Source organism: Chiloscyllium plagiosum, chromosome 10 (assembly GCF_004010195.1).
Source record: "Chiloscyllium plagiosum isolate BGI_BamShark_2017 chromosome 10, ASM401019v2, whole genome shotgun sequence".
Taxonomy (NCBI): domain Eukaryota; kingdom Metazoa; phylum Chordata; class Chondrichthyes; order Orectolobiformes; family Hemiscylliidae; genus Chiloscyllium; species Chiloscyllium plagiosum.
Genome location: NC_057719.1, coordinates 49,605,446 through 49,626,517, shown reverse-complemented (window position 1 = coordinate 49,626,517; position 21,072 = coordinate 49,605,446). Strand labels below are relative to the sequence as shown.

At 40.6% G+C, this 21,072-nt stretch overlaps 1 protein-coding gene across 2 annotated transcripts in view; it reads left to right on the top strand.

Annotated features, from left to right (window-relative positions):
- LOC122553634 (uncharacterized protein CCDC198-like) overlaps positions 1-20,725 on the top strand; it is a 50,660-nt gene extending 29,935 nt beyond the window's left edge. For both annotated transcript variants that reach the window (XM_043697742.1, XM_043697741.1), the window contains 3 exons: positions 3,296-3,391; positions 11,182-11,362; positions 19,898-20,725. In XM_043697742.1, the coding sequence (XP_043553677.1) occupies positions 3,296-3,391; positions 11,182-11,362; positions 19,898-20,145 (525 nt within the window). In that variant the 3' untranslated portion in view covers positions 20,146-20,725. The remainder of the gene's footprint in view (positions 1-3,295; positions 3,392-11,181; positions 11,363-19,897) is intronic.
- Positions 20,726-21,072: the final 347 nt, after the last annotated feature.

Sequence of the window (21,072 nt, the reverse complement as noted above, 5' to 3'; positions counted from 1 at the left end):
CTGGGCAAAACTGATTTACTTTGGCAGTCAAAAATCAGGCATCCTAAACATGTGCCCAGCTCACCGGAGTTGGTTTCAGATGATCATGTCCTTGATCCTGATACTTTTAGCTGCTTTAAGGATGCTTATGTTAGTATGCCAGTCCTCCCAGCTGATGCTAAGAATCCATCTCAAACAACATTGATGATACTTCTCAAAGGTCTTGAGATATCATCTACATGTAGTCCAAGTTTTGAAGCCATGTAGGAGAGTCTGTGTATATAAGGGAGCTTAAAGTTTAACTTGTCAGCATTTCTGAACCCATCTTTTCTTTTAAACCTGCAAGAGTGAGAATTTCTGGAGTAATAGTGGGAATTTGTTTACCTTGTAAGAGTTTGGACAGAATGAATAGTGAAAAGTATTAATTTGCTATTGGTTCAAAAAAAAGAAAAATTGATTGAAATCCTGGTTTAAGTTAAATGTAAGAAACAGTTTCTCCTGGAGAAAGGAGTTAGTGTAGAACTATAAGATGTTGGTTATTTGAGTATAAGGGCTCAGTTTGAAAGTGCTAGGCCAGAAATGTTTGGGTAAAACCCTGAAGGGATTATTTGAATGTAAGAATTTTTAAGCTTGGTTGTCAATTAAAAAAACTAGCAAACTCTAAAGATTAGGAACTGCAAAAAATAGTCAAGTCAAATCTATAGTTGTGACAGAGTAGAGAACTCTGTCTGCTGTTTGACTACTGTAAAGTGATAGTGTAAGGATAATTGAGATTATACTTTACTAAGTGTTTGAAAAGCCTTGAAATTGTGTTTTGTGTAAACAGTTTGGTTTATTCTATTTTACCTTTATTTCTTTTGTGTAATGAACTTCAGTTTTATTGCTAAATTCAGATATGCAGCATTGCGTGATTGTGTTTCAGTGAAAGGCCACCTCAGTTATTTAAAAAAACATATATTCTATCAAGCCAGATTTCAGACTGGGATCTGACATCAGTAACATCATCTGGGATTATAATACTAATAATGGGATAGGAATGCATGCAATTAGGACAGAACCCACTTAATAGTGAGAATTTGAAGTTATCATTTAAGCTTATGGGGAATTCAGGAAATAGTTACTTGAAATTGAAACCCCAATTTTTTTTCATTCTCTCAGCTTTTCTTTTAGTATTCTCACGATTCCCATCTACTAAACAAGTAAAGATCATCTACTAAACAAGATACTAAACAAGTATTTTGCATCAGTGTTTATAGAAGCTAGAGAACTTGAGGAACTAAATAGCGAAGTCTTGAAAAATGTCTATATTGCAGAGGAGGAGGTGCTGGACATCTTAAAACACATAAAGGTGAATAAGTCCCTGGGACCTAATCAGGAGTAATCTCAAACTCTGCAGAAAGCTAGGGAAGTGATTGCTTGGTCCCTTGCTGAGATATCTGTATCATAAATTGCTACAGGTGAAGTGCTGAAAGACTGGAGGTTGGCTAACATGGTGCCACTATTTTTAAAAGTTGATAAGGAAAGAATGAGGAACTATAGACTAGTGAACCTGACATCGGTGGTGGGCAAGTTGTTCGAGAGGATCCTGAGACAGGATTTACATATATTTGGGAAAGACAAGGTCTGATTGGGGATAGTCAACATGGCTTTGTGCATGGGAAACCATGTCTCACTAACTTGATTGAGTATTTTGAAGACATAATGAAGTAGATTGATGAAAGCAGAGTAGTGGACGTGATCTATATGGACTTCAGTAAGGCGTTTGACAAGGTTCCACATGGTAAACTGGTTAACAATGTTAGATCTCATGGAACATAGGGAGAGGTTCAGAAAAGATTTACAAGCATGTTGCTAGGGTTGGAGGATCTGAGCTACAGGGAGAGGCTGAACAGGCTGGGGCTGTTTTCCCTGGAGCATCGGAGGCTGAGGGGTGACCTTATAGAGTTTACAAAATTAATAGGAAGGGTTTGGAGGGATATGGGCCGGGTGCTGGCAGGTGGGACTAGATTGGGTTGGGATGTGAGCTAGATTGGGTTGGGATGTCTGGTCGGCGTGGACTGGTTGGACCGAAGGGTTTGTTTCCATGCTGTACATTTCTATGACTCTATGAATTAGCCATTTGGATACAGAACTGGATTGAAGGTAGAAGACAGATGATGGTAGAGGGTTGTTTTTCAGGCTGGAGGCCTGTGACCAATGGAGTGTCACAAAGATTAGTGCTGGCTCCACTACTTTTCATCATTCATATAAACGATTTGGATGTGCACATAGGAGATATGATTAGTACGTTTACAGATGACACCAAAATTGGAGGTGTAGTGGACAGCGAAAATGGTTACTTAGAGTACAACGGGTTCTGGATCAGATGGGCCGACAGGCTGAGAAGTGACAGATAGAGTTTAATTTAGCTAAATGGGAGGTGCTTCATTTTGGAAATGCAAATCAGGGCAGCACTTGTACACTTAATGGTAATGTCTTGTAGAGTGTTGCTGAACAAAGAGACCTTGAAGTGCAGGTTCATAGTTCCTTGAAAGTGGAGTCGCAGGTAAACAGGATAGTGAAGAAGGAGTTTGGTATGCTTTCCTTTATTGGTCAGTGCATAAGAATTTGAAGGTCATGTTACAACTATACAGGACGTTGGTTAGGCCACTTTTGGTCTCCCTGCTATTTGAAGGATGCTGTGAAACTTGAAAGAGTTCAGAAAAGGTTTACAAGGATGTTGCCAGGATTGGAGGGCTTGCGCTATAGGGAGAGGCTGAACAGGCTGGGGTTATTTTCCCTGGAGCATCGGAGGCTGAGCGGTGACATTACAGAAGTTTATAAAATCATGAGGGCGAGGGTATGATGAATAGTCAAGCTCTTTTCTCCGGCGTCGGGGTGTCCAAAACTAGAGACTGTAGGTTTAGAGGGAGAGGGGAAAGACTTAAAAGGGACTTAAGATGCAATGTTTTCACACAGAATGTGGTGCGTGTATAGAATGAGCTGTCAGAGGAAGTGGTGAAGATTGGTACAATTACAACATTTAAAAGTCATCTGGATGGGTACATGAATTGGAAACGTTTCGAGGGATGTGGGCCAAATGCTGGCAAATGGGACTAGGTTACTTTGGCATCTCTGATTGGCATGGACAAGTTGGACTGAAGGGTCTGTTTCTATGCTGTCCAGCTGTATGCCTCTGACTCTACTATGTTTTATAATATTACATACTGAGATTAACATTACCTTCACAAATTGAAAAAAGAGGAATATTTTTCTTAATAATGTTCTCTAGAATATATTTTGATAGCATTTTCATAACCTGTATTTCTTCTCAAAGGCACAAGAAGTACAAGCAGAAATTGCAAATCAATTTTCCAGGAGACGACAACAAATCCAAAAAATACAATATGAAAAGCAAAGAAGGCAGCAGGAGGTCAGTTATTGTTTTAACTATCAAGTGTCTGTGTGTCTGGTTTTACAGCTAAATGTCTGCAATGCAGTAGATAGAAATCAGGGTGGTTGCTCAGTTCTCTCAGATGCATTGTCATCATCTTAGGAATACCATACAAGTACAAGATTAATCTTCATTGTCAGCTAGCCCCAATTTAAGTGATAGAAAGTCTATACATAATAATGCTAGTCACAGTAGCAAGTTAAAGAGTAATTTTTTTGACTATATAAAGATATGTAATGGATTTTAGGAAACAGAAGAAGGATGGCCAGGAATATCTATGAGACTGGAGGTGGATAAGCTGCAGTGTTGAGCACTGGTATGAAGGAGGTAGACCAGATTGGGTAGTAGGTCTGATGATAATGGCAGAAGGATTTCAGATGGAGCAAAAGGTCTGAGCAGCTGAAAGCAGGTGGTGGGCAGACCTATCTAGAACAAGTTCAAGTCAAAGCTGAATTATTGAAAATTGACCATGGACCATGTTGAGAAAACAGTAGTAATGTAGAGACCAGGCTAATGCCCTGGGGTCATATTCCAATCCTAATGTGAATTCAGTAGTAAAAAAAAACTGCATAGAAATCTGGTGCAATTGAGCCATATAACTGCCAAATGGGTGGAAGGGCAGAGGTGAAAATGTGTTGCTGGAAAAGCGCAGCAGATCAGGCAGCATCCAAGGGACAGGAGAATCGACGTTTCGGGCATAAGCCCTTCTTCAGGAAGGCCCTCTTTCTATGCTGTAAAACCTGGATGACCAGGAAATAAGCTACTTTTACACAAGTTATCCAGAATTGAAGGTAAAATTCAGAAAGGTAAAAAGGTCCCTAGTTTAAAAATTGTCAGATTATTGAATGCTTGTACATATAGGATTTATGAGTATCTGGAAACACACTGCTTGATTAGTGACAGCCAGCACGGATTTGTGAGGGGTAGGTCTTGCCTTAGAAGTCTTATTGCATTCTTTGAGGAGGTGACCAAGCATGTGGATGAGGGTAGAGCAGTGGATGTAGTGTACATGGATTTTAGTAAGGCATTTGATAAGGTTCCCCATGGTAGGCTTATGCAGAAAGTCAGGAGGCATGAGATAGTGGGAAGTTTGGCCAGTTGGATAGAGAACTGGCTAACTGGTTGAAGTCAGAGAGTGGTGGTAGATGGTAAATATTCAGCCTGGAGCCCAGTTACAAGTGGAGTTCCGCAGGGATCAGTTCTGGGTCCTCTGCTGTTTGTAATTTTTATTAATAACTTGGAAGAGGGAGTCGAAGGGTGGATCAGTAAATTTGCAGACGATACGAAGATTAGTGGAGTTGTGGATAGTGAGGAGGGCTGTTGTCGGCTGCAAAGGGACTTAGATATGATGCAGAGCTGGGCTGAGGAGTGGCAGATGGAGTTCAACCCTGTCAAGTGTGAGGTTGTCCATTTTGGAAGGACAAATAAGAATGCGGAATACAGGGTTAACAGTAGGGTTCTTAGTAAGGTGGAGGAGCAGAGGGATCTTGGGGTCTATGTTCATAGATCTTTGAAAGTTGCCACTCAGGTGGATAGAGCTTGTAAGAAGGCTGGTGTATTAGCGTTCATTAGCAGAGGGATTGAATTCAAGAGTCGTGAGGTGAAGTAGCAGCTGTATAGGACCTTGATAAGGCCACATTTGGAGTACTGTGTGCAGTTCTGGTCGCTTCATTTTAGGAAAGATGTGGAAACTTTGGAGAGGGTGCAGAGGAGATTTACCAGGATGTTGCCTGGAATGGAGAATAGGTTGCACGAGGATAGGTTGAGAGTGCTAGGCCTTTTCTCATTGGAACGGCGAATGATGAGGGGTGACTTGATAGAGGTTTATAAGATGATCAGGAGAATAGATAGAGTAGACAGTCAGAGTCTTTTTCCCCGGGTACAACAGAGTGTTACAAGGGGACATAAATTTAAGGTGAAGGGTGGAAGGTATAGGAGGGATGTCAGGGGTAGGTTCTTTACAAAGAGAGTGGTGGGGGCATGGAATGCGCTGCCTGTGGGAGTGGCAGAGTCAGAATCATTGGTGACCTTTAAGCAGCAATTGGATAGGTACATGGATAGGTGCTTAAGCTAGGACAAATGTTTGGCATATCGTGGGCCGAAGGGCCTGTTCTGTGCTGCATTGTTATATGTTCTATGTTCTATATGAATGTGATCCCAGACAGGGATATAATTCTAATATATAAGGCCTGTCCTTAAAGGTGGCTACTTTATATTGTCTTGAATTGTGTTTTGACTTCTGTACAATTTGACTTGCAAACAACTTTTGTGGGTGGCATGGTGGCACAGTGGTTACCACTGCTGCCTCACAGCGCCAGAGACCCGGGTTCAATTCCCGCCTCAGGCGACTGACTGTGTGGAGTTTGCACATTCTCCCCGTGTCTGCATGGGTTTTCTCCGGGTGCTCCGGTTTCCTCCCACAATCCAAAAGATGTGCAGGTCAGGTGAATTGGCCATGCTAAATTGCCTGTAGTGTTAGGTAAGGGGTAAATGTAGGGGTATGGGTGGGTTGCGCTTCGGCAGGGCGGTGTGGACTTGTTTCCACACTGTAAGTAATCTAATCTAAACATCTCAAGAATGGAACCTGTTCATAATCCAGGGACTGCCTGTAGGGTGAATTGCACAATTGTTTCTACATTAAACTGTTCTGGAATAAAAAGAAGCCAATAATTAACAGTTCCATTATTCAGCTTAGCAACAGACTAAAGCAGATTTTCTTATGATTTAGGAATTAGCCTAAAATAAACTTTGCATAGAATATACCATTCAGCAGCAGGTCATTAGCCCAGCTAGTCTAAGCTAGCATTTGTGCTTTCCATGAATGTTCTCCCATTTCATCTATTTCATTTTATCCCTTTGACATATCTGTTTATTACTTTTCTCTGAGCTATTTGGTGCAACCATTTCTGGTAGCAGCAAATTCCACTTTCTCCTATTTCCCTACTGGATTTATTAGCAAACATCTTGTATATATGACCTCAGTTTGTATTTTCCCACAAGTGGAAATATTCTCTTCACATCCATCTGCCCAACCCATTTATAATTTATATAATTTATTTGGTCTTCTCTCAGCTTTTCAAAAGGAAAAAAAAACTCTTTAACCTTAAGTACCTTCTTCGTAAATTGCTTTTGCACTTTCTTCAGTGGCCTTTTTAATAGTTTTGACATGAACATAACTTGAGGTCTTTCGATTTTAATTCTGTAGAAATAAATTCCAGTGCTTTGTTTACAGTGTTCGTTGATTTGCTGGTCTATGGCACTATTTTAATGAATTGTTTACATGCATCCTTAGATCTCTTAGCTCTTGAACACCATTCAGTCTCTTACTTTAAAAATGTAGCCATTTTTTCTGTATTTTTTCTCCTAAAGTTCATTGCCTCACCTTTATCAATGTTCATGTTTATTTGCTCTTTAGACTGCAATTTATCTACTGTCTTCTTTTACTCTGTTGTATTCTCCCTCAGTATTAGTTACACTACTCTGTACATGTCCCCTCTTCACTAGTTTTGGTGTCATTTGCAAATTTTAGCTGTGCTCATGTTGAGTTACTGAAGCCCAAGCCCATGTCATTGACATAAATCTTGAATGACCATGATTCTAGCACAGATGGATGGAAGTCAACTCATGGATTCTACATCCCTGTGAATAATTACTCTTTAATCCTACTCACTGCTTTCTAACTTTATTTTAAAGAGAGTTTTACTGTCTGTTCAGTTATTTGTCTTCTTGCTCCATATATTCTATTTTTTATCAGAACCATACTATGCTACCATATGTGATGCTATCAAGGGCTTTTTAAAAGTGCAAATAAATGACTTTTAATGCTTGATGCAGTTAGCTCTTTAACAAATTAGGTCAGATATACATGAGATCAGGCAGCATCCGAGGAGCAAGAAAATCGACGTTTCAGGCAGGAGCCCTTTTCCAGCACTACTCTAATCTTGACTCTGATTTCCAGTATCTGCAGTCCTCACTTTCGCCCAGTTAGCCTTTGAAATCCACATTGATATTTTATTATATTTGCTGCCATTAGATGATGTTTTCTCACTACTTTTGGAAAGAGTTAATGTGTTTCATGCGTCTGGTCTGTAGATCCCAGGATTTGTTCTTTCTTCCTTTTCCTATTTTATGGATCAATATTTAGCTATCCACTGGTCTCTGTAATTATGTTCTATAATTTTTTGTATTTTTAAATAGTGCCTCAACTATATATTTTTCCTGCGTGCATACTATCTAGATCTAGGATCTTGTCCTTTTTCAGTATTGGAACCATATTCTTCAACAATGTTTTATGCAGAACTTATTAGCAATACATGGGATACACAGAATTCAAATCTATAACATTGGCAAAAGTACAATAATTTCCTATCTTTACCCTCAGTGTCTGAGATGCAAACATGTTATAACCCTGCAGTAAAGCTGAGAGAACCTATTTAATCCAACTCGTCCCTGCCGACCAGATGTCCTAACCTAATTTAGTCCCATTTGCTAGCACTAGGCCCATATCCCTCTAAACACTTCCTAATCATATGCCTTTTAAATGCTGTAATTGTACCAGCCTCCACCACTTCCTCTGGCAGCTCATTCTATACATGCACCACCCTCTGCATGAAAAAGGCCCTTAGGTCCCTTTTATATCTTTCCTCTCACCCTAAACCTATGCCCTCTAGTTCTGGACTACACCACCCCAGGGAAAAGACTTTGTCTATTTATCCTATCCATTACCCTCATGATTTTATAAACCTCTGTAAGGTCACCCCTCAAACTCCAACGATCTGGGGAAAACAGCCCCAGCCTGTTCAGTCTCTCCGTATAGCTCAAATCCTCCAACCCTGGTGATATCCTTGTAAATCTTTTCTGAACCCTTTCAAGTTTCACATAAGATTTGATTTTCCATTGCTCACATTTATCTAAACTAAACTCCATTGAAAAGGAACTATGAACTGCATTCCAAGGTCTCTTTGTTCAGCAACACTCCTTAGGACCTTACCATTAAGTGTATAAATCCTACGAAGATTTGCTTTCCCAAAATGCAGCACCTCCCACATTTATCTGAGTTAAACTCCATTTGCCACTTCTCAGCCCATTGGTCTATCTGATCAAGGTCCTGTTGTAATCTGAGGTAACCTTCTTCGCTGTCCACTACACTTCTAATTTTGGTGTAATCTACAAACTTACTAACTATACCTCCAAGTTCACATCCTAATCATTTATATAAATGATGAAAAGTAGTGGACCCAGCACTGATCCTTGGTCCTTGTGGCACACCACTGGTCCCAGGCCTTCACCCTCTGTCCTCTACCTTTGAGCCAGTTTTGTATTCACATGGCTGGTTCTCCCTGTATTCCATGAGATCTAACCTTGCTCACCAGTCTACCATGGGGAACCTTGTCAAACGCCTTATTGAAGTCCATATAAATCACATCTACCACTCAGCCCTCATTAATCTTCTTTGTTACTTAGAGTCATAGAGTTGTACAGCATGGAAACAGACCCTTCGGTCCAACCCGTCCATGCCCAACCCAATCTAGTCCCACCTGCCAGCACCCGGCCCATATACCTCTAAACCCTTTCTATTCATATACCCGTCTAAATGCCTTTTAAATGTTGCAATTGTACCAGCCTCCACCACTTCCTCTGGCAGCTCATTCCATGCACGTACCACCCTCTACATGAAAAAGTTGCCCATTAGGTCTCTTTTATATCTTTCCCCTCTCACCCTAAACCTATGCCCTCTCGTTCTGTAATCAAGTTCATGAGACATGATTTCCCATGCACAAAGCCATGCTGATGATCCCTAATCAGTCCTTGCCTTTCCAAATACATTTAAATCCTGTCCCTCAGGACTGCCTCCAATAACTTGCCCACCACTAATGTCAGGCTCACTGGTCTGTAGTTTCCTGGCTTTTCCTTACCACCTTTCTTAAATAGTGGCACTACGTTAGTCAACCTCCAATCTTCCAGCACCTCAGCTGTGACTAACAATGATCCAAATATCTCAGCAAGGAGCCCAGTAATCACTTCCCTAGCTTCTTACAGAGGTCTAGGGTACACCTGATCAGATCCTGGAGATTTATCCATTTTTATGTGTTTCAAGACATCCAGCACATCCTATTCTGTAATATGGACATTTTTCAAGACCCTACCATCTATTTATCCACATTCTATATCTTCCATGTCCTTCTCCCCAGTAAACACTGATGCAAAATACTTGTTTAGTATCTCCCCCATCTCCTGCAGTTCCACACATAGGCTACCTCGCTGATCTTTAAGGGTCCCTATTCTCTCCCTAGTTACCCTTTTGTCCTTAATGTTCTTAATGTCTTCATAAAGTCCATTTGGATTCCCTTAACCCAATTTGCCAAAGCTATCTCCTGTCCCCTTTGTGCCCTCCTGTGTTCACTCTTAAATATACTTCTACAGCCCTTATACTCTTCTGAGGATTCACTCGATCTATCCTGTCTATACTTGGCATATGCTTCCTTCTTTTTCTTCACCAAAACCTCAATTTCTTTAGTCATCCAGCGTCCCTATACCTACCAGCCTTTCCTTTCACCCTAACAGGAATATACTGTGTTTGGACTCACATTATCTCAGTTTTGAAGGTTTCCCATGCCCCCCAGTCAGCTTTTGAAAGTTATTGCCTAATACCGTCAAAGTTAGCCTTACTCCAATATAGAACTTCAACTTTTAGATCTGGACTATCCTTTTCCATCACTATTTTAAAACTAATAGAATTATGGTCGCTGGCCCCAAAATGCTCCCCTCGACACCTCAGTCACCTGCCCTGCCTTATTTCCCAAGAGTAGGTCAAGTTTTGTACCTTCTCTAGTAGGTACATCCACATATTGAATCAGAAACTTTTCTTGTACACACTTAACAAATTCCTCTCCATCTAAATCCTTAACACCAGTCTGTTTGGAAAGTTAAAATCCTCTACAATAACTACCCTATTATTCTTACAGATAGCTGAGATCTCCTTACAAATTTGTTTCTCAATTTCCCACTGACTATTAGGGGGTTTATAATACAATCCCAATAAGATGATCATCCCTTTCTTATTTCTCAGTTCTACCCAAATAACTTCCCTGGATGTGTTCCCAGGAATATCCTTCTTAAGTACAGCAGGAATGCTAAACCTTATCAAAAACATCCCTCCCTCTCCTCTCTGCCCCCCCCCCGCTTTCAATCCTTCCTATAGTTTTGTATCCTGGAACATTAAGCTGCCAGTCCTGTCCATCCCTGAGCCACGTTTCTATAATTGCTATGATATCCCAGTCCATGTTCCTAACCATGCCCTGCATTCATCTGCCTTACCTGTCAGGCCTCTTGCATTGAAGTAAATGCATTTTAATGTACCAGTCTGACCTTGTTCTCTGCTTTGTTCCTGCCTGTCCTGACTGCTTGACCTGCTCCTTTTTCCAAATGTACCAGTCTCAGATTGATCTCTATCCTCACTATCTCCCTGGGTAATCCCCCCCCCCCCCCCGGGCCACCTTAATAGCTTAAATCCTCCCGAGCATCTCTAGCAAATCTCCCTGCCTGCATATTAGTCCTCTTCCAATTCAGGTGCAATCCATCCTTCTTGTACAAGTCACTTCTACACCAGAAGAGATTCCTATGTAACATAACCTTTAAGTTTTGATTCACTTTGTAATCTTATTTTTTTGCCTAAGATTTGTATTCAGCTTCCAACATAAAGTTTTATTGTATATTTTTTTCACAATCGAATGAAATTACTGATCATGGTTTTACTTGTTTCTTTACAGGCAATTCACCTGCAGGAACAGACAGAACTGAAGAGGAATCTTGCCCTGGAGACTGGCAATAGTAACAAGAAAATAAAGGATGTCGGAGCTAAAAAAGCAAGGGAAGCAGCACAAAATAACAGTCATCAAGATCAATGCTATATTGCAATAGCATATGATGATACATTCAGTAAAGATGATGGTAATTAAGTTATTCTTTGGATTAACTGCAAAGATGCTGATGAATTATTAAAAAGAAGAATTCTGGGCCTAACTGTCATCAGGCCTAACTTTCCATTTTGAAGAGCTTGACATTTTTCAAGTCATGATTCAAAATATTTTGTGTTTACAGAAATGTATTTTGAATAATATTTTCTATTAATATTAGACCATTTTCCTACTTCCAAACTGTGGGTCATTTTTGGGGGGGCTAATTTATCTGTACATAAAAAGGGTTTGCATGTCCATGAATACAAAGCACATCTCCTCACACATATATAATCTTTTGACAAATATAGCAGTCAAAACAAATATTGAAGTAAATTTAATTCTTCCTACAGAAGCACAAGACTTTTGAAAACCACATAATTTAAAATGTGATCAAATTTGAACAATTTTTCAAGTTCAGGTTCACTTCTAGGAAATGTTGTTGTCTTTGGTGTGAGCAGGTCATCATCCTAGATCCGAGATTTCAAAATCTGTAGCTGCATGGCCTCTAATCCTGCTATCCTTCTGTAATTCTTTGGTTCACATTGATGAGAAATTAGGCCATTATTGTTTAGTTTTCATTTTACATTCCTCAAAATTACTTTGTGGCCTGTCTTAATACCAATACAATGCACTACAGGACAGAAACAGGCCCATTGGCCCACTAAGGCTGCGCTGATTCCTACTCCTTATTTAGATCCACTATCTATTGCCCATTCACAGTTTGTATTCCTCTGTTTACCTCCCGTTCATGTGTGCATCAAGATATGCCTTAAAAGTTGCGAACATTACTTCCACTATCTCCATTGGCAGTGCACCCCAGACACCCTCGAACCTCTGTGTGAAAAATGTTCCTTGCACTTCTCCGCTAAACCTTTCCCCTTTCACCTTGAACCTGTGCCCTCTTGAAGTTGACCTTTCCACCCTGGTAAGAAGCCTCAGACTATCCACCATATCTGTGCCTTAATTTTGTGGATGTCTATCCAGTCCCGCCAAGCCTCCATTTTTCCATTAAAAACAATTTGAGTCTATCCAAGCTCTCCTCATTACCAAAACCCTCGAGAGCAGGCAACTTTCTCTGCACCTTCTCCAAAGCATCCACATCCTTCTGGTAGTGTGGTGACCACAACTGCATGCAATATTCTAAATATGGCCTAACTAATGTTTTATACAGCTGTATCATAACTTGCTAACTTTTATATTCGGTGCCCTGGCCCACGAAGGTAAGTATGCTGTATGCCTTCTTGACCACCTAATCTACTTGCGTTGCCACTTTCAGGGATCTGTGGATCTGTACAACAGATCCCTCTGTATCCCAATACTCCTAAGGGTTTTGCCATTTATTGTATAATTCATACCTGAATTTGATTTTCCAAAGTTTATCACCTTGCATTTGTCAGGATTAAACTCCAGCTGTCATTTCTCTGCCCAAATCTGTAATCTATCTAAATCCCACTGTATCCTTTGACGATCCTCCTCACTACCTGCAACTCTGCCAATTTTGATGTCATCGACAAACTCACTAATCAGACCACCTACGTTTTCCTCCAGACCATTTATATACATTACAACAACAAAGGCCCCAGCACTGATCCGTCCGGATACCACTAATTACTTATCTCCATTCCAGAAAGTTCCCTTCCACTGCTATTCTCTGTCTTCTATCACCATTAATATTTTATATCCATCTAGCCAGCTCATCCTGGATCTCATGAGACTATCTTTTGTACCAGCCTGCCATGAGGTACCTTATCCATTATCTTATTTAAAGTCCATGTAGATGACATCCAATGCCCTTCCCTCATCAGTCATTCTCATTGTGGGCAGCACGGTGGCACAGTGGTTAGCACTGCTGCCACACAGCGCCTGAGACCTGGGTTCAATTCCCGCCTCAGGCGACTGACTGTGTGGAGTTTGCACATTCTCCCCGTGTCTGCGTGGGTTTCCTCCAGGTGCTCCGGTTTCCTCCCACAGTCCAAAGATGTGCAGGTCAGGTGAATTGGCCATGCTAAATTGCCCGTAGTGTTAGGTAAGGGGTAAATGTAGGGGTATGGGTGGGTTGTGCTTCAGCGGGTCGGTGTGGACTTGTTGGGCCGAAGGGCCTATTTCCACACTGTAATGTAATCTAATCATCTCCTCGAAAAACTCAATCAAGTTGGTGACTCATGACCATGACCCCGATCACGAACAAGTCCATTCACTTCCAAATGTGAATAAATCCTGTCTCTCGGTATCTCCTCCAATAGCTTTCCCACTACAGACATCAGGCTCACTGGCCTGTAACTACCTGGATTAACTCTTTAAATAGGATTATTTCCTTTGAAAGTTGCTGGGTAACCAACCTAATTATTATGCAGGATGGCAGTGGTAAATGCTGGGCTGAGACCATTAGATCAAAATAGAAATATGTAGTCGTATTACAGAGAAAGAATTGACACAGAATGAAAATCATTCAAGCAAGTGTTCTTTGCTTCATATCATGTGTTGAAGAATTAGACTGATAGGGCTGAACCTTAAATTTTTTTTTTGCAAAGTCTAAGTTGCACCAAGGATTTTGGAGGACCTCCTGTTGTAAGGCCTAGAGAGTTTTCTCACTGTAACTAACCTCATTGAATACCTACACTGCCCCTATGGCTTTCTGCTTCCATCTCAATGTGTTGGTGATCTCCCAAACCTTTAAATCCCCTTCCTGATTGTTCTTCCTGTGAACCCTATAGGCATCACAACTCCCAGATTGGTCCACTAACAAGGTACTTAACAAACAATAATCCTCCTTAATTAGCAATTCGTCACTATCTAGTGAGGGACTTGGAATACCAAGAGCATAAAAGATGAGGTGAGGGCCCTTATGGTGTAGTGGTAGTGTCCCTATCTCTAGATTAGGAGTCTGGGATCAAATCCCATCTGGTCTAGAGGTATGTAGTAATAAATCTAAATATATAACAGATGGAAGCCAAATACTCCTAACTTCAAAATTGGCCTTACTGATTACTCATTTGATTTTGCCACAAATCTTCTCATATTCCAGGCACTCAGACCCCTTTCACTTTCTGCCCAAAGAAGTTACTGGCTAGAACTTAGCCATTAACCCCATTGTGTGTGTTTGTGGGCTAATTCTTCAATTAAATTATCTATTCTAATCCTAGTTTGGCCTGTTCTTTGTATCATTTTCATTTTCAAATACTGATCCAATCTACTTATAAATGCTGCTCAGTTACAACTAATAATAAACCATTCCATGTTCAATGTTCCCCTCCGTGGAGTATAGTCTTTCAACATTTTACAAATGATAATCCTGAATGTATTTCATTGTGATGGTTTGTGCAACCATGAAAATAATATTTTTCTCTTTAACATATTAACAATGATAAGGGTTTAACATTTTTAATTGGTTTGCCCCTGAATATTTTCTATTCTAATCAGAAGATCCACTACCTTTGAGGATGACCTCTCATTCATGGAATCAGTTTACTTTTCTGTTCACTTTCCATAGTTCTGAACATTGTTCAGTTTAACTGCATGTGGTGATGGACTGTGACGCTGGGCACATCAGGTGAAGGTTTAGATAGATTATCCACCTGACCTTTCTGATTGAAAATGGTTGCAGATGTTTCCGCCGTGTTTTTCCTACTGCCATGCTGACTCCCCTATCAGTGAGATAAGGGGGATTTGTGGATCCTTGTCCACCTCATTTAATTGCTCACCATCATGGCAGGACACCTGAGGGGTTTGATCTTTTATATATATATATATATTAGCATATCTGTGTATGTGTGTATCACACACAGATATACAGATCCTTTGGTTGTGGGTTGTCTTGCTCTGTCTGTTCTATGTTACATCTGTTGTTTTAATAATAATGCTAAATGAGTAATAATTGTAGCTTCATCAGGTTGCCACTTCACTTTTAGCTAAGCCCAGTACTGCTCCTGATGTCGGAACAAATTACTGCAGATACTGGAATCATTACTGAAAACAAAAGATGCTGGAGATCACAACAGGTCAGGCAGCATCCATGGAGAGAAAGCAAGCTAACGTTCGAGCCCAGATGACTCTTCATCAGATGCTGTCTGACCTGCTGTGATTTCCACCATTTTTGGTTTTCAGTACTGCTCCTGATGTGTTCTCCTATAATCCTCAAAGATCCAGAGTTGATCTCCTGCTTTAACAGCAATGGTAGAGTGAGGGATATACTGGACTGTGAGATTATAGATTGTGGCTGAATACAATTCATTTGCTGATGGTAGTTCACAGAGCCTCATAAATTCCCAGTTGAATGCCTTCGAACATGATAGAGAAAATGCTCAGTATGAGGATGGGATTTGGTCTCAACAAGGAGTGTATGACAGTTATTCCTACCAATATTAGCATGGATAGATGCAGCTAGCAGGTAGATGGATGAGGATGCATCACCAGAGGAATCAACAGCTTGATCAGCATTGGAGCTATGGACTCACTCTTGAACATAAAATCACCCACTAATTACATTCATTGAACTAAAACAAAGAACTGCAGATGTTGGAGATCTAAAACTAAAACAGAAATTGCTGGTGAAACTCAGCAGATCTGATAGCATCTGTGGAGAGAAAGCAGAGTTAATATTTCAAGTCTGGTGACTCTTCATCAAAAGTACATTCAAGGTCTTTGCTACTCTAGTTGCTTCCTCCAAGTGGTGTTCAACATGGAGGACTAATGATTCATTAGCTGAGAGGGTGCAGTAAACTTGCTGATTTTAACCTGATCCAGTCAATTTTGAGTACAGGCAGTGCTACTCACTCCCAACCTGTTGTGGACCCATCTTGCCAGTGGGACAGGACATAACCAGGAATGATGCAACTGCTGTCTCACAGCGCCAGAGACCCGGATTCAATTCCCGCCTCAGGCGACAGACCGAGTGGAGTTTGCACATTCTCCCCGTGTCTGCGTGGGTTTCCTCCAGGTGCTCTGGTTTCCTCTCAATCCAAAGATGGGCAGGTCAGGCAAATTGGCCATTCTAAATTGCCCGTAGTGTTAGGTGAAGGGTTAAATGTAGGGGTATGGGTGCGTTGCGCTTCGGCGGATTGGTGTGGACTTGTTGGGCCGAAGGGCCTATTTCCACACTGTAAGTAATCTAATCTAATCTAAGGTATGAGTTAGTGAGTGTGAATATGTTGCTTGACTAGCCCGTAGGACATCTGCCCCTATTTTGATACAGGTCAACAGATATTTCTTTGTTGAAAGGGTTGACTGAACTTGTTATGTCTTCGTCATTTCTGGCACCTACATCCTTGGTGTGTTCCATTTTATTCCTTTTTGATTTTTCTATGGTAATTTGATACAACTGAATGGCTTGCTTGGCATTTGACAGTGAACCATAATATGATGCATCTGGAATCACATGTCAACCAGACAGGGTAAATCAGGCATTATTAAACTAGATGTTTTGTTCCACAATCATCCAGTAAGTTCAAGGTCATCATTACTAAGACTACGCTTTTGAATTCCAGACGTATTAATTATGAATTGAATTTAAAGTCACCTGACAAGGTGGGATTTGAACTCCTCTCAAAAGAGCTTTAGTTCAGATATCTGGATCACTAGTGCAGTAACATCAGCACCTAAATGCCACCTAACCACTTACTTTTCAAAATTTGGCATCAATTTGATTTTAAAGTATATTCATTGCTTCAAAGTAAAACATATGGAATCCCATTTGCCTTTATTCATTTTTTTTCAACTTCGGTTCTAAAGTTGCAAGTGCAAGATAGAAGCAGACTTCAAGCCCTGAAGTAGAGCGTAGGAATGGTTGAATGTCAAGATGATCTGGTTAGAAGGCCTGCTTCATGAAATTAGATTAGATCAGATTAGATTCCCTACAGTGTGGAAACAGGCCCTTCGGCCCAACCAGTCCACACCAACCTTACGAAGAGTAAGCCACCCAGACCCACTTCCCTCTGACTAATGCACCTAACACTATGGGCAATTTCGCATGGCCAATTCACCTGACCTGCACATCTTTGGACTGTGGGAGGAAACCAGAGTACCTGGAGGAAACCCACGCAGACACGGGGAGAATGTGCAAACTCATTTCTTTGTTAAGTTATAAGATTCTAGGCCCTGAAGACCACACTACTTACATCCTCATCAACTCCTCATGGTCCTCCATGCTAACTCATTCAAACTCAAATCCCCATATACCAGCATGGATCCTCCTCTTTATGCCAACTCATGCCATTCACCCTCCCCCTACCCCATTGCCCTTTATGTCATCATGCAAACACACCCAGTATCCACCTTGGTCAGCCTTCATGAGCTATGCCGAGGTGAAATTAAATTCAGTTTTAAAAATATAATATAGCTATCATTATACAGACTTGATAGCAAAAATATCTCATTTGCGAAATGCAATTCAAATCTTTAAAAAAAGGAAAATCTCAACTAATAGAGTCATAGAGATGTACAGCATGGAAACAGACCCTTCAGTCCAACCCGTCCATGCTGATCAGATATCCCAACCCAATCTAGTCCCACCTGACAGCACCTGGCCCATATCCCTCCAAACCCTTCCTATTCATATGCCCATCCAAATGCCTCTTAAATGTTGCAATTGTACCAGCCTCCACCACATCCTCTGGCAGCTCATTCCATACACATACCACCCTCTGCCTCCAACCCTGGCAACATACTTGTAGATCTTTTCTGAACCCTTTCAAGTTTCACAACATCTTTCCGATAGGAGGGAGACCAGAATTGTACACAATATTCCAACAGTGGCCTAACCAATGTCCTGTACAGCCGCAACATGACCTCTCAACTCCTGTACTCAATACTCTGACCAATAAAGGAAAGAAAATTACTGCCCGAAGAAGGTTATTTCATAAAAGCAAAACAAAACCTTATGTTCATAACTCATATCATAACTCAAGACTCCTAATCCTAAATGACCTAATGCCGTAAGCAAATTGGAATCCCCTGCTGAGGTAGTTGTACCTTTTGGAAATCAACCAAGAATTCATAAAGTGTCCTTAAGGTGATGTCAACTAACAACGACTGAAACTGCTAGTACACCACCTGACCTGCCAATCAAAGCAATACAGCAGACTTTTATTTTCACTTTCACTACAGCCTGTTTATCTTTCATTTGCAAAAGTCTGTGGATTTAATTAACTTCAGATCTCAACAATTAATCAATTTTATCTGCCCTTCAAGAATGTTTATAATTACCCTATAATTTGAAACTCTCGCACTGTTGGTTAAGGCCCTGCAACAGCCAACATAGGGTCTATCTAAACTCAGCACTATTTTCAAAAGACTCTGCTGAGTATCCTTCATGTAACAGTTTATATCCCACCTCCATTTCCCCCCTGGCAAAAATTGGAGCTCTCAGAAATGTGCTTCTACACCTGGGTATTTCTGCCATTTTTGAAGTGTATGGAGTTAGTCCTGTTTGCAAAATCCCGGTTGAAAATTTTAACATGTAGGGAAGATTTGCTTTCCCAATTTACTCCTCCTGAACTACTTATTCACACTATTCTGTTGTCTCTCTGTGCCCTGTTGTCAAGATATCAGCAAACGTCTCCCTTGTGCCCAGATCATTTATATGACTAGTAAATGGGTGATTCCAAGAAAGGGATTTTGGGACATGCCAGCATTTGCATCTTGAAAATTAAAAAAAATTTCCTTATGCTCTTGGCTTTTCACTGCATGTCTACTTCTCTATTTAAGTGCCAACACTTTCTTTAACAGCATGCCCTATGCTATTTGGATCAAGTTTCTTATGAGGCAGCTTATCAAATGCCTTCTGAGAATTCATGCAACACATCCACTATATTCCTTTCACACCCCTGTAATGTCCTCAAAAATGTGCAAGGAACTTAGTCAAGTATGATATACTCTTGACAAATCTGGGCTGTTTGTTCTCCACTAATCCAGGCCTTTAGAGTCATTCATCAATTCTATCCTTTATCATAGATTACAAAGGGATCAAAAATGCTTGACCTTTTTGGCAGAGTTATAATTCACTCGTAATTCCAGAGGGAGCATGGTGGTAAAAAAGACACAAACTTGGCTGTGGTTTGCATATGCTCAGCTGTGCCCTTCCGTAGACTGCTTGACATTCATTTTTAAATTTATTCTGTGCGTCCAATGAAGCTAACATTAGGGCTGTTCTTACCCTCTTGTCCATGGCTGCTTTCCAGCATGTTCTACTTTGAGGAACTGACCACACTAATTGGCAAGGTTTAGGCAACTGCCAACATGGCTTCTGTCTGCCTTTGTTGTTGGCACCAAGCAGGTAGGTCTCCAGCGACACTGAGCTTCCCTCCTGCTCAAATAGGCCATTTGTCAGTCTCCCAAACCTACATTGTAAATCTGGCCTAGTGTATCTGTGCCCCAATTTTAATTTTATTATACCAGGAATTAAACACTAGATATGGACAATGGAGCAGAAAATCTACAGCCCATTATTCAAAGGTTCAAAAGCACATCTTGTTCCATTTAAATAGAATTATGAACAATTTATGTTTTGTTTAATTCTCCTTTTTTAATTTAGATAATCCATGGAATGACTTTATTTCACCAATGCTCTTCATAAATGATAATGCGGATAATAATAAACACTTCAGGATAAGTAAACAATTTATGAAGAATCCAACAACATGGAACAATTCCAGCAATAGTTCCAGCAATGATTCCTTGGCATATTGGATGGATAATACCAGACAGTCACGGCGCAGTTTGATGAGAACTAAGACCGAACGAATCTTAGTGTTTGATGACTTCTTTGATCAGGAATTATAGTTTTTCTGTTGAACTGAACCAAGCCAAAACATTTCACAGTAACATGATAAGTTGGTGGAAATAGTTGACAATCTGCTTGGAATACAGCATGGAGAACGAACACAGATCACATAGGCAGATCAAGTAGCTGGAAGGCAATCCTAATGAAAACAAATGTTTGAGATGTCTTCACTTCAGTAACATTGTCCTCAGTGAAATCTGCCATTTTGCAGTGACAGCTGCACCCTCAGAGCAGGGCAAGAACAGCATTATATTGACCATGAGGGGATAGAGGTTTTACTTCAGTACACCTTGACAGAATGACCATTTTTTTTCTGCACAGAAAGCTTTCTATAATGTTTACTGGACACTGTTCATGCCTATAGTTTGGTTTGTTTCCATGGAGTTGTTGGGTTTGTAGCACCTTTCGCTTTCCTGTTCCTTTGTACTTAGTTTTCTGTTTTTTTTACATTCCTGCATTTAGTGGACTTTATGGCCACCAGAAGCTTCCTGCACCAAGGTTTTACTTACCTTTCAGTATTCCCCTTGTGAGATATTGTGTTATGAGATATTGTATTAAAGGTTATCTTTATTAACTCAATCACCAGCTCGCTATATTTTACTGCATTTTCACACCTTATCAGCCCTTGCTACAAGCAGTGTTTACCTCTGAATAAGGGTAGCATACAGAACAATACCATATCCATCAAGTCTCCATGAAACATTATAATATTAATCAGCCCTTACTAACCATCTCCTGGACTTGAACAGATTAAGTACCTGTTAAATACTCTTTAACTGGGCCATTATCCCTTTAAGACACTAGCAGGCCCTTCAAGCCTGAGCCGATCCAAATGTACTGTCTAAACCTGTCGGTCAATTCCTAAGCATTTGTATCCCTCTGCTCCCCACCTACTCATGCATCTGTCCAGACGCATCTTCAATGAA